The sequence below is a fragment of the Syzygium oleosum genome, unplaced genomic scaffold, assembly GCF_021117445.2.
Source record: "Syzygium oleosum isolate NSW1041296 unplaced genomic scaffold, Sole_v2.1 Sole_v2.21, whole genome shotgun sequence".
Taxonomy (NCBI): domain Eukaryota; kingdom Viridiplantae; phylum Streptophyta; class Magnoliopsida; order Myrtales; family Myrtaceae; genus Syzygium; species Syzygium oleosum.
Window position 1 is genome coordinate 2,637,130 of NW_026607505.1, and position 14,747 is coordinate 2,651,876.

At 45.9% G+C, this 14,747-nt stretch overlaps 1 protein-coding gene across 1 annotated transcript; it reads left to right on the plus strand.

Moving 5' to 3' along the window:
- The first annotated feature begins 12,294 nt into the window (after positions 1 to 12,294).
- LOC130140747 (uncharacterized) lies at positions 12,295 to 14,154 on the plus strand. Its single transcript, XM_056321041.1, has one exon. It carries the CDS (start codon positions 12,295 to 12,297, stop codon positions 14,152 to 14,154), a length of 1,860 nt encoding a protein of 619 aa, XP_056177016.1.
- Positions 14,155 to 14,747: the final 593 nt, after the last annotated feature.

Consider the following 14,747-nt stretch of genomic DNA (forward strand, 5'->3'; position numbering starts at 1 on the left):
ACACAATAGGCGATCTATCAAACCCTCGGACAAGGACCTCTAAGTGTCTGAGTCTTTTCAAGTCCCGCTGACAGAGAGCCTTTAGGCAATCCGATCTAACCTACAGGTATGTACACCTAGGTACGCTTTTCAAAAGGTTTGTGGTCCAACCTTAAACCACACTTTTCAAAGGTTTGTGGTCCAACCTTAAACCACTCTTTCCAAAAGGTTTGTGGTCCAACCTTAAACCACGCTTTTCAAAAGGTTTGTGGTCCAACCTTAAACCACGTTTCCAAAGGTTTGTGGTCCAACCTTAAACCACGCTTTTCAAAGGTTTGTGGTCCAACCTTAAACCACATTTTCTTTAAACTATGCTTTTCGTTTATTTAGATTTTATTTTATTTTCTCTCTCCTCCTTCTTGTATTGCATCATCCCGTGCCCTCCGTCAACAAAATTTAGGCATCTCTTATCTTTGAAAGGAACCTCTTCGAGCTCCCCTTCAAAGAGGGGCAGCCGTTGACACCTAAATTTTACCCAAATCATTTAGGGTTTTATCGCATAAAAATTAGGGTTTAATCTTTTAACCCCTTAACAAAAATATTTTCATTAAATTCCATGGCATATAGACATTAGATACATTTGCATTAATAAGGCCTATTAGGACATATTCATATAAAAAAAAAAATTTCAGGTCGGGTTCGTCGGCCCATTCTTTTCCCCTCCTTTTGCTTTTATTGCGCACGACCCATGCTCTCTTTTCTATTTTCACGCGGGCCGGCCCATTTCCCACGGCCCGGCCCGCGCACTGTTCACCTCCCCCTCCCCAGTCAACGTTCTGAGGCGTACGGGGGGAGAGCAGAACGGGTAGACCAGAAGCCGGAACAGTGCACGGAAGCCAGAGGGGCGCGGGGGATGCCGACACGATCCTCGGGTCGGGGGGCAGGCTGGCCACGGCAGGCTGGCGATGGCAGGGGCCATGCACGCCTGCCGGCCGGCTTCGCGCCCCTGGCCGTCCTTAAATCCGAGGAGAGAGAGAGAAATCGGGGGGGGGGGGGGGGGAGGACTGCGAGCGAGAGATCCGAGAGGGAGAGAGAGAGAGAGAGAGAGAGAGAGAGAGAGAGAGAGAGAGAGAGAACCGAGAGATCCTAGAGAGAGAGTTCCGGAGAGAGAGAGAGACGTCGGTCCTCCGCCGGCGACCGCCGTGCCCAAGCCGCGGCCGACGATCCTCTGTCACGGTAGGTCCCGGTCTCAAGCGCTCGCCGGGTTTTGTTTCGGTTTGGGTTCGATTCGGGGTCGGTCTCTCGAGGATCCCGGCTCGTAGGTGTGCGAGGCGCGCGGGTGCAGCCCGATCCACCGCGTTCGCCCTCCATTCACCACCGCCGAGTCGGGTAGGGACCGTGGCCGCCTTCCCTGCTTTCGTTTTTACTCAGTTTTTTGGGGGGGTCACTGGCCGGAGCTCGCGGCCGTCCGGCTTGCGCAAGTTCTGGCCCGTGACACCTCGGGCTCGGTCCTACTGCTCTGCGTGTTGTTGTGTGTGAATTTCGGATGTGTTTGAGCCTCGATCGTGCTTGAAATCCCTCGCTTCCGTCGACGCTTGCAAGGTGTTTGATGATATGCTTGAACCGTTTCTCGAATCTGTCTCTGTTTCGTTGCGTTTTCTGTTTGGGGCTTGGAACGCCGGATGGTCTCGGCTGCGAGTTGGTTGCCGCGGCGGTGACGCGGGCAGAGGAGGCCCGCGGGTAGGGCGGCGGTCCGAGCGCGACCGCGAGGTGAGGTAAGGCGGCCAGTCCCCCGTCGGGATCTGGCCGGTTCTCGGCCGATCGACCTGCCAGCCTCTCGCCGAGGCTCGGCCGGTCGGTCCCAGGTGGTCGCCAGGTGGCGACCCGGCTGGAGGACGCTCGCCGCCCCTCGTCGGGGCGGCGATGCGGGCCAAGGTGGAGTGTTGGCCGCCGAGGCCGGGGCTCGGGGAGGCCGGCGTCCACGCCGGTCGGCGTGTGGCGGTGGCTGGGCATGCGCTCCACGTCGGAGTGGTGGCCGGTGTTCAGGCGTGTCCGGGGCGCGGTGTGGCGGCCGCGAACCGGGTAGGGCAACACACGTTCGGGTCGGGTCGCGGGTCTGACCGGGTAGGGTTTTATTTAGTGTGTGGGCTTTAGTGTTTTATTAAGTCTTGGGCCTTTCGCGGGTGGGCCAAAATCCGAATTTGTGCTGAAGTGTTGTTAGTTTCTTTATTTATAGTGGGCTGGGCTTTTGTTTTTCTAAAAAATTTTGGGCTGGGCCCCTTTTTCTTTCTTTATTTGTTTTATTTACCAGACCAGGCTCAATAAATGAACCCGGTCTGGTCGTGGACCCGGGCCGGCGCGCCCGGGTCGGTCCCGATCCGGGTCGAATGTGGAAATCCGACCCGGATCCGATTTTATGTTATTTTTATATTAAAAATTATTTAAAAAAACATTAAAAATTATTAATTTTTTTTTAAATTTCGAAATATAAAAAAAAAATTTAGACTTTGGAATTGTTTTTTTGTCCTATGGTGTGATTAATGTCATGTTCGATTGCACGTTGCTTGGTTCACATACTTCGAATTGCGTGTTTGATTTAACCTTGCACGTAGTTGATTATGCATGTTAGGTCTAGGCGTTGACTGTTGCTTTCTTTGGCTTAGTTAGGAATGGAATTTTGAGACTCCCGATTAGTGTGAACACGTTAGGTGGTGAATTGAACAAGATTAGGTACCGAAAGGGCACTAATTAGTCAATTAGTGTAATCAAGTCCCCGTACCCTTTGAATCTCTGGTTCGTAGAAGTAAAGCATTTCTCCCGTGCTTTACTTGGGTGTCTAATCGACCCACCAAAAATCGATTAGTGGCGACTCCTAGATGAAATTGATTTGCATGTTAACAACTTAAACTTAAGTCGCGAATTGGTATGGGCTTAGGAGAACTCGAGCTAGGTTTAACTTAGTAATCCATTAGCCAAACCCCTTAGGCCGCTGGGCCGGCTCGGGGAGGTCGTGACATGTGCGCTGCACAAGTTGAAAGGAGGCCATTCCATGACTTGCTCCCGTCGCAACTACATATCATTCCCCAGGACGGAGTTATCGGCTAATTACTCTTTGTCCATGACAGCAGCCAAGTTCTCTTCTCAATCTTGCGTTTGCAGTGGTCCTATCAGTAGCAAAGATAGCACATGACAGTGGATTAGCATTATCAAGTAGAAGGTAGGTAGACATTGGAAGCATTGTATAGGAAGAATGATAAAAGGATAGAAACAAGGAAGCCATTCATTTTGTGCTTTCTTATTCCTAGTCCTTACTTACTCCTCAAAGAGCAAAATCTCCGGGGGATAAATAGCACAAGCTTCTTTGCTAGCTTTTTCCTGAAAAATCGGCAGAGTTTTAATTTAAATGCACTATTATCCTTATTTTCTTCTATGGAAAAGAGAGCTAAAGTTAGCCATATGGGATAAATATTAGCTGGTCACAATTTTCTTTGCTCCGTCTTTCTTTTTGAAGACCCGTAAATCGTGACTAGGAAATCTCAGTGCCGGAGAAAGTTAAAATGTATCTGTTTGACATATATATTGAACTATCAATAGACTTCCTGTGCCCTGTCTCGTCTTGAGTACTGGCGATATAAGAAACTCATATTATTGAATTAATTCAGTTTCTCAATGACGTCCGGAAAGGGTTGCGGTGGTTAAACTGGATACAATCCTAGCCAAACTGAGATGGTGACCTTGAAATTTATTGTAATATTTTACAGTTTTTTTTTTCCCAAATTTCCCTCTGTAACTAATAAAGATTTCCCTGAAAGCCTCTTCTCCACATCTTTTTGTGTCGATATTTTGCATTATCATATACCATTCACTTTGTTACTGCATGTTAAGGTATTTCCTAAAGGGGAGTACAAAAAGGGATTTGTTTTCTGGTTTGCTGATTATGAGAAGAAAGTCATACAACAAAGAGAAAGAGGATTATGAGAAGGGAAATGTGAATTGTATGGCTAGGAACCACGTTAGGACTAGAGAGGGGTAAATATGTACTATTGAGAAAATTTAATTTGTTCAATTTGAGAAAACATATAAAGAGATGTAACGTTTTTTCTCTTATGAGGTCATATGTCCAGGCTTTTTAGAGCACCCGACTAATCCTATCACTTCGCTGTAGTCTCCTCCTTATCTATGGTGACAAGCTAATTACAAGAGGAGCAGTCCTTGCCCCTTGAGGTGGCCAAATAAAGTCAATACTGAAGGTACAACAAATTCAAAAGCCTTATAAGCTATTGGCAAAAGAGAATGTCCCAAGAGCATGTAATTATGCTTGATATGGAAGAGGGGGCACCTGTCTAACTATTTTAGCACGCTTCCAATCAACTAAATTTTCTCCTGACAGGAGACATCGATCAGTCAATCAGTTCCCTAGATAGCAATTCCCAATGGCTAGTAGCACAAATTCCAAGTATATTATATGAGAAATGGAGAAAATTATGCTCTTTTGTGGAGTGTATTTCAGGTGTGTTACAATTATAGAACTTGCCCTGTGTTTCCCCCAAAGGAGAGATGGGTGACCATTTAATTTCTTTCTAGAGCCTCAAGATAGAAAAGAAGTCGTTGTGGAAACAACCACAATGCAGCAGGATTTTAGAAGCTATAGGGTATTGGTTCCAAGATAAATGACTAAATGATTGTAGATTCTAACCAGATTCCATCCTGTCTGATGAAGGACATGAAAAGTTGCTGAGGAAATTCATTTAATGAGACGTGGTTAGACAAGAGAATACTCTCTTGGCCTTCTTGCTGATATTTCCAAGGTACTGTTCTTAGAACAAGAGGAATAGTATCCAAAGGTGGTTTGCAAAGGAAGTTAAATGTACGAAATACAGACAAACTGTCAACATAGAGTCCTACATGTTCATACAAAAGACCATCAGTTTTACCATAACGAACATTTGTAAATGTAAGCATTCACTTTCCTAACAAATTGGTCAAGGCAAAGACATCCCTTGGGTCAAATCTTGCTTATAGCAAAGAATTCTTGGATTTCACTCCCAAAGTCTTTCTGTTTATTTGAGAATTTAAAGAAACAAATTAGGCATTCACCTTTGAATAATCATCACAGAGCACAACCAGACAAGAAACTAAGAAAGAAAACAGAAGAAAGAAATAGACACTGTCTCTGAATTTCATGACATATAGAAGCCAATTCAGAACAATAGAACTTCATCCGAATTTATTTTAAGTAGTTCCCGGGCATGCACTACCACTTGAAATTGTCATAATGTCAAACTACAGTACGATTACTATTATGGGACAGTTCGGAGCACATAAAAAGTGTATAGAAGTGGAACTACCGCTGCTCAAAGTTATCAAACACTTAGGATCCCATGCTTTGATACACTTTATTGCCGATTATTTATTGTTTTCTTTTTAGTAAAAAGAATTAGACCTTTGAATATGCTCTTGTAACGGACAGCAACGTGTATACCTCGAGTTGTTGAACCAAATATTAGGTATGGAAGAGGTTTAGCATCCATCGCCTAGAGTTCCATATTTCCTAGAACAAGAAACTGTTTTCTGAATAACCTAATTCCCAAAATTTTCCATCCCAGTCAAATGAAAAACATCAAAGGCTAGAGCCTCTTGTTCATACCAAACATTGTCCTTCAAGTATCAAACAAACATCTTTTAAGATCCAGTACTTAACGAATTAGAATACCCACTTCGGAAAAATCTATGCTGGCTTTGACCTAATTAGAAATTTCAAGCCCAAAGCCAAGCTGAGCGAAGAAATCTCTCTACCTCTCTCTCTGACCTTAACTACGAAACACGGCGTCCCTAGGAAATGGCGTAACTAACTTGATCAGAACACCGCAGAACAAGAATCTCGGCAATGCTAAAATCACAAAGCTCTCTCTCGTAAACATCCATCCTCTCTAACGTACTACAGATTCTCCGAGAGTATACAATGCTTTCAATACTTCAAAGATACTACAACTTTAGTCAAACAGGAACACGCGCTAAGCTAAGAAGAAAGGGAGACCGAGAAGATAATGGCCACCTTCGTTGCTGAGATGATGCTTCGTTGTGTGCTTGAAGGAAGGTTATCACTGAATGGCATGGAGATTGAGCACCGGCCATACCACGGCAATTGCGGCTGTGCACTGCACAAGTTGAAAAGTACTTGCCCAAGAGGAACAATTTTAAGAAAAGATAATAATTCAATCTGAAATCCTACAAATGCATACAAACAATCACCGGTTTCACACAAAACAAAAGTGTAAAGATACGCTCTAACGAACTAGCCTGGAAAGAGACATATTGAAGAAATACATGCTAGGTTCTATTACGTCTTTGAAGTTCACTTCTTAGTTCCCTCAGCCAGCCAAGCTGCCCCGAGCCAACTGTTCTCTCTCTCTCTCTCTCTCTCTCTCTCTCTCTCTCTCTCTCGGGGAGAACGATTTTAGTTAACTAACGTCCCAAAAAGCTCTTTGGAACAGCTTCAACATTCTCTTGAAATCAACCAATACCAATAACACTCTCTAGGCAACTCCTATGACCCACTAGCATACACCCATTCCAAATTCTATATAAATGATTCAGAGGGCTTGCGAAAGATTCAGAAATTACTAGCTATATTCTCAAACAAACCAACACAAACAAAATTCAACAACAAGATCTATAAGAACCGCTGAGAGAGAAGCGAATGGCCACCACAGCAGCTGAAATGATGCTTCGATGTGTCTTTGATGGAAGCTTGTTAGTAAATGATGTGGAGATTGAGCGTAGGCCATACCACCGCAGCTGCGGTTGTGCGCTGCACAAGTTTAAAGGAAGTCATTTGACTGCTTACTCCCATCATAACAACGTATCATTCCGCTGGAAGGACTTATCAACCATCTGCTCTTTGTCCGCTGCAGCTTCCAAGTTCTCATCTCAGTCTTGCGTTATCCGTGGTTCTTCTGTTAACAGCAAGGACAGCAAATGACATTAAACTAGCATTTTCAAAGTAGATGATAGGTATTTATTGGAGGGATTGGCTAGGAAAGAAGAAAAAAGGCTAGAAACAGGGACGCTATTCTTTTTGTTCTTTCTTATTTCTTGTCTTTACGTGCTCCTCAAGGTAGAAAATCTCCAGAGGATAAACAGCACAAGCTTCTTTACTAGATTCCTCCCGTTAATTCTGCCGGGTTCTATTGCAAACGCATTCTTCTCCTCATATAATTACATGGGATAGAGAGTTAAATCTATCCACTTGACATATATATTAGCCAGTTAGTAAACTATCTTGCTCTGTTTTCTCTTGAATACTCATGAGTTGAGACTACGAATTTACTCGGTTTCTCGAGAATGGCTAGCAAGGGTCAAAACTTATTGGGAATCACAACAGAAGTTTATACCACATTGTTGACACCTAAATTTTGCCTAAGTCATTTAGGGTCTAATTGGATATAAAATTAGGGATTTATTTTTAACCCCTAAAACAAAAATATTTTCATCAAAATTGCATGGCATATAGACATTAGGTGCATTTGCATTAATAGAGTTTGTTAAAAATATATATATTTTTCTTGATTATTTATTTATTTTTATTTTATTACAAAAAAAAATCTCTCGCGGGCTAGGACAACCCAGCCCAATTCCTCCTCTTCTTCCCGCGCGGGCCGGCCCAATCTCCCTCCTTTTCTTGTTTATTTTCCTCTTCCCGCGCGGGCCGGCCCAATTCCTCTTCTTCTCTCCCCTTGGCCCGGCCCGCGATGGCTCATCTTCTCCCTCAACGTCACCGGTATGGGGGGGGAAGGAGCAGAAGTAGCAGCAACAGAGAGGCAGAGGCAGAGCAGGGGCGCGGGGGAGTCCAGGCGATCACCCGGCGTGATCCGCGGGTCGAGGCCAAGCCGGCAGTGCGGGCTGGCGGTGGCAGGGGCCATGCGCACCTGCCGGCCGGCCTTAAAGCCGAGAGGGAGATCGCGAGAGAGAGAGGGATCGGGAAGGAGAGAGTTCCCGAGAGAATGAGAGCAGAGAGCTAGCGAGAGAGAGAGTCCGGAGAGCAAGATCGAAGGCGAACAGTCCCCGGTCGGTGACTGCCGCGCCTCAGCTGCGGCCGACGAGCCCCCTTTCACGGTAGGTCTTGACCCCAAGTTCTCGTTGGGTCTCGTTTCGTGCGATTCGAGGCCGATCTCCCAAGGATTTTGGCTCGGTGGCGTGCAAGGCGACTGGACGTAGTCCGATCTATCTCACTCACCCTCGTTCGCCGCCGCCGAGCCGGATAGTGAGCGCCGTAACGGCCACCCCCTTCCCCTGCTGTTCCTTTGTTTTCCGGCTCACTGGCCGGAGCTCGCGCGGCTGTCCGGCCCGCGCGAGTTCCGACCTGTGATGCCTCGTGCGTGATATTTCCTATCTATGGTTCGTTTTGTGTGATTTTCCGGTGCATTTGAGCCTCGATCGAGCCTCGGATCCCTCATTTTCACAGCGTACGCCACCTGTTTGTCAAAATACCCTAAGTGTTGTCTGCTGTGTTTGGCTGGTAGAAGGGAGTCGAGCGGCGACCGGACACGGGTCCGGCCGCGGGAGGACGGTGCCCGGCCATGTAGGCCGAGCGACGGCCGAGCAAGGGCTCGGCCGCACGATTGCAAGCCCCGACCACGGAGGTCAGGGCATGCCGAGCGGCGGCCGAGCAGGGGCTTGGCCGCACTACCGAAAACCCCGGCCGCGAAGGCTGGGGCTCTGAGGGTACCGGCGCTCTGGCAGGCCGAGGAAGACGAGCCACGTCGGGCGGTGGCAGCGGACGCGGCGTCGGGCGGCGGTCGTGGAAGGCGAGGCCTTGGGCGTGGGGCGGCGGCCGTAGTTCCGGGTCGGGTGCGGGTCGCGAACCGGGTAGGGTTCCTCACGGTCGAGTCGGGTTCGCGGGTTGCAACCGGGTAGGTTTTTGTTAGTATTTGGGCCGATTTTATGTTTATTTGGTGTTTTAATGTTTTGGGCCTTTTAGTTATTAGAGTGGGTTTTATTAGGTCTTGGGCCTTTCGCGGGTGGGCCGAAATTGGGATTTGGGCTAAATTGTTTTGTTTTGTTTTTTTATTTTCAGTGGGCTTTAGGCCTTTATTGTTTTTTTTAAATAAAAAAAATTTCGGGCTGGGCCCTTTTTCTTTCTTTTAATTTGCCAGACCGGGCTCAATGAATGAACCCGGTCCGAACGTGGACCCGGGCCGGCGCGCCCGGGTCAGTCCCGATCCGGGTCGGATGTGGAGATCCGACCTGGTCTGTTTTATATCATTTTATTATTTTAATATAAAAAAAATTTAAAAAATTATTATTTTTTTTAAAAAATTAATTAAAAAAATCGAAAAAATCAGAAAATTTATTTGGACTTTGGAATTAGCTTTTCTTGCCCTTTTCGCATGATTAGTGTCATTTTTTATTGCATGTTGCTTGTTTCATACACTTTGAATTGTGTGTTTAACTTCACTTCGCATGTGGGCGATTATGTATGTTCGGTTTAGATATTGATTGTTGCTTCCCTTTAGCCTAGTTAGGAATGGAATTTTGAGACTCCCGATTAGTGTGAACACGTTAGGTGGTGAATTGAACAAGATTATGTACCGAAATGGCACCAATTAGTCAATTAGTGTAATCAAGTCCCCGTACCCATTGAATCTCTGGTTTGTAGAAGTAAAGCATTCCTCCCGTGCTTTACTTGGGCGTCTAATCGACCCACCGAAAATCGATTAGTGGCGACTCCTAGATGAAATTGATTTGCATGTTAACAACTTAAACTTAAGTCGCGAATTGGTATGGGCTTGGGAGAGCTCGAGCTAGGTTTAACTTAGTAATCCATTAGCCTAACCCCCTAGGTGGCGAGACCGGTTCGGGGAGGTCGCGACAGCTTGGCGACTCCACTGGGGACTTGATAAAATTCTTAGTGGACTTAGGTTGTTTATCTTGTTCAATTATGTCCTTAATGTGAATGTTCTTGCAGTTGAGAGTTATAAGGTAATAGATGATTGTTAACCCTTGTTTTGTAGGTTTGGGGGTTTTGGAATGAATGTTTATTTTGCATTTTTGAAGTGGTGATTGCATATGAATTGTTGTGTATGCCTTTGTTGCGTTAGCACTACACTATGGCACACACACACAACCCGCCGTCGGTCCTGGGCCGCACTAGGAATGTTTAGGATGGTATTGAGTTGGATACAACTTCGACCGCGAGGCCGCGTAGTAGAGGTTGCCCAACTCAATCCCGAAAGCTTCTTTCTTGGTGTCGAGAATGTTTACCTTTGCTCGCGAGGCTGCGTCGCATTGAGGTATCATTCCTGACTGAGCCGGAGTCGCGAGGACTTGGCTTAGTACGCGAGGCCGCGACTAGTCATCCCACCCTCGTAGCTCCAATTTGTTAAGCCGTTTAGAATAGAAGTCGAGCCACACGCTTCATGCGTATGTCTATGTGGTTGTCGTAATTGTTTGGTGAAGTAAGTTTCCTACCATTTATTTTTGCAATTTACTTACCTTTTATGCTTTGGCTGGTCCATGACAATAAGGTTGGTCGAATCCTGGTCTATATGCAATGGGAAGATCCGACATTCGATTCATTCCTACTCCGAAGGCCGAACTCAAGCAGTGGTGGGATCAGTTGGATTACGAAGGCCGAGCCTATGTAGAGAATAGACTTGGTCGCCTTTTGCCCCTCTTCGACATTGACATCCAAAGCGGAGTCATGCAAGCACTAGTCCATTTTTGGTGCCCCCAAACATCCACGTTCATATTTGATAAGCATGAGTTGACTCCGACTTTGGAAGAATATAGCGTTGCCATAGGAAAACCTTTGGATTTGGAGTTAATCGATCCACCCCTCGGATCTGAATCGGAATCAATTTTGTCTGACTTTCTTAGGATGAACAAGAATCAAATCGGAAGGGTGCTAAAAGATAACTGCCATGTATGCCCACTTTCTTTCTTAGGTCAGTGTTTTGCAAATGCTGAGACCCTTTTAAAAGGTAAGATCTTCCTTCTAGCTTTCTTTGGGTTCATAATTTTTCCCTTTCGCAAGAATGCTATTGATCCTTCCGTTGCATGGATGGTCAAACAAGTATGTGGTGGAGTTAGCTTTGTCAACACTATCTTGGCTGAAACATTTTTATCACTCACCCAATTTAAAGAAAATGAAGAAAAAGTTTTCCGTGCTCCTGTCGAGCTTTTACAAATCTGGTTTTTCTCTCATACAAGTGAATTTGGTATTCACATGAATATCAATGACATTAGTGAGTCTAATCACCCTATTAAGGCATTTAAGAATTATTACGATCGAACTCCGAATATTTCTTTCTCAGAATGGGTAAATTTGTTGAAAAATCCGAAAACCAAGATTTTCCTATGGCAAGCTAAGTGGTTCCGACTTCGCGAGGGACGTCTCTCTTATGGCAATAATGAACTAATCCCATTACTGGGAATCACCGGCATCACTTCCTACTACCCGCTCCGAGTGGCCCGCCAATATCGGGTCGTCCAGGATCTACCACCTCCTCTGAAGCCAGATTTGCTACAAGTTCGATTTACCCGAAAGGGAGGAGATTACAAAAGAGAGCTTCGCCACGCTGAACAGGCTTGGCTCGGCTGCCATGCTCAAAGTTAAATTGGTCCGAAGACGAGCTCGAAGGGAAAGAAAAGACTTATTATGCCACGGCCCGATACATCTGTCGGCATAAGATCCCGAACGAGTTTCTCCCAAAGATCCCGGACGTGACAAAGAAGCCAACACGCCAAGCAGAAATCAACTATCTTAAGAGGAAAACAGAGAAAGCCGAAGAAAGCTTGAAGCGTGCTGCCAAGGAGAATAGGCAGTTGCGTCGAGCATTGGCTTCCCATTCGCATATTGATCAAGAGGAGTAGGATAGATTGAGTTTGTCGTTTCGGGTTTAGTCACTCCGTTTTTAGTTCATCTGTCTTAGGATTCTTATTTTATCTTATTTTGTTTTTATTAGCTTGATGTTTAGGAGCTTTGAGTTTTCAATTTTTAGTTCACTTTTCAAGTTTAGGAGTGTTACTCAATTAAGAACAATTTAATGAATGAAAGCGACTAGACCATTGTCATGGACCGGTCTTCTATATGAATCATGTGCTTATGTATGCTTGCTTATTTATGATTCAGGTGATTACGAACCGTCCGTATTTGTCAATTCGAGCTCAATCAACGCGCAGAGAGTGAAATCGAGATTGAGGAGCTTTTTCCTGTAGTCGTCACAACCGGGCTTTAGCTAGTGCATCCGTTCCACCAAGATAATCGAGATTGCTAAAAGGAGATCCCCGATCCAAACCCGTGCAAAAGTCAGAATGGAGAGCGAAGAAGCCAATGCGCGCATGACCAACATGGAAAACCAACTGGCCCAACTTACCACCATGATGGCCGAAATAAGTCAAAAACTCAAGGATCCTCCGCCTGCACATGCCACCGAGGCTTCTGTCCCCACCTCGTCAGGACATACTCCCCCGTTAGCCATTGATCCACATGCCACGGATCCTCCTGAAAAGGGGACTGCATCATATTCCCCTTCTGTCACGCCGATCATTGTAAATCTGGACCCTGTTCCAAGGGAGGAGCCTATCTCCCGCCTCGATGAGGAAAGCGCAAGGTGCCTAGCCAAGATGGAGGAACGACTCTGTGTTCTTCAAGGGTACGCGATGCGAGGGGTTGACAAGTTATCTCCGTATACTAAAGTGAAAGTCCCCGAAACCTTCAAGGAACCGGAATTTAGCATGAAATATGATGGCACCGGTTGCCCTAAGACTCATCTCAAGTATTACTTGAGAAAAATGGCTCGTTATTCCGACAACATACCACTCCTCATCCAGACCTTCCAAGATAGCTTGATTGGCCCTGCCTTGTCATGGTTCATTGCGCTGGATGTTGAGACGATCACAGGATGGGAAGATCTTGCCGAAGAGTTCCTTCAGCAGTACAGGTTCAACTCTGAAATCATCCCCACGAGAGAAGACTTGGTTCGGCTAGAAAAGAGAAGGAATGAACCTTTCAAGGCCTTCGCTCAAAGATGGAGGACGATGGCATCACAAGTGAAGCCCCCGCTGATCGAGAGGGAGATGAGGCAACTTTTTCTGAAAACCCTGCCACCTGAATATTTTCACGGAATGTTAACTTCTGGATATCAAACATTTTCCCAACTGATGGAAGTGGGCGAAGGGGTAGAATGGGCGATTGTCGATGGGAGGATACCCGCGGGGAATAGCAAAGGATTCCCAACAAAGAAGAACAAGGAAACCGCTGTCGAAGTTGCATTTGTCCAAGAGCCGTCTAAGTCTTTCTCAGCACCCCCACAAAAGCCATCAATCGTACAAGGGCATGTGCCCCAAGGGCATGATCGAAATAAGAGATTTTCTCATAGGGAATTCTCCCCGTTGCCAAAATCCTTGTCAAAGTTATTGCCCATGCTCATTGAGAGGAGGATGGTAGCCAAAGAAGTACCTAGGGACAATCTTCCAAGGTTCCCTGGGTTTGACATGACCAAGACATGCGAATACCACCGGGGGGAAATGGGGCATGACACGGACAATTGCTTTGCACTAAAGATCAAGATTCAAAACTTGTTGGACAAGGGAATTCTATCATTCGAGAGAGCGCGACCCAATGTGAAGCGAAATCCTTTGCCCGACCATGCCGAGGGCGTAAATGTGGTGTTCGGAAAAGTGAACGTGAGCAAACAAACCTTCATGGTGAACATCCCAAGGCTATACGAAATTCTTCAGCTAGCTGGACACCATGAAGGAGGAAAGGATGTAACGATGGAAGAAAAATTAGACTATGTTCGTAGAACGATGAGCATGGGGGTAATTGGAAGTGCTAATATGGGACAGGGATTAGTCGCCATGACAACACCGGTCGTGATATACTTATCTGATGAAGATTATGCTAGTGATCAGGAGGTGGAGGATGTCGAGCCAGTGATAATTGATCTCGCAACTGAAGAATTCTCAGCAATCCAGGTTGGCAGGGAGGATATGATGCGAGTTGTAATCGAGCTGCCACCCCTGGAAGAAGAAGGGGTCATAATCCTTGAAGCCCCTCCGGATTTCGATACTAAGGTGGTCCGTGGGATTACGAAACGGATGAAGTGGATGCTATCACCCGGTCAGGTCGTTGCTATGTACCTGCAGGAGGAATTGAGAAAAAAGCAGTGACTGAAGAAGACGCAAAGCAATTTTTGGCAGTGATAAAAACGAGTGAATTCAACGTGGTAAACCAACTGCGGAAAATGCCAGCCCAAATCTCTCTCCTGGATCTTTTCAAATCTTCTGAGAAACACAAGGATGCCTTATTAAATGTCCTTAATGAGGTTCATGTCCCGGAGACGATCGACGAAGCCTAGTTAGAAGAATTTGTGGGGACCATCCTGTTGAAGGATCAAATCTCTTTTGCGGACGAAGACTTTCCGGTAGAGGGCCGGAATCATAATAAAGCCTTGTACATTTGGGTTAAGCATCACGATATGGTGGTCGCAAGGACATTGATCGATAATGGCTCCGTTTTGAATTTATGCCCGTTGGCCACTCTCCGTCTCTTAAAGGTCGATCTAGGGAAGATGCGTACTGCCAAAAATCCCGTACGAGCGTTCGACGGCACTAGAAGGGAAGTAATAGGAGAGATAGAGTTGGAACTCCTGATCGGTCCCATGACGTTTCTGGTGCTTTTTCAGGTACTAGACATCCCAAGTGCATTCAACTTTCTACTAGGGAGACCATGGATTCATACTGCGGGTGCTGTACCCTCTAAT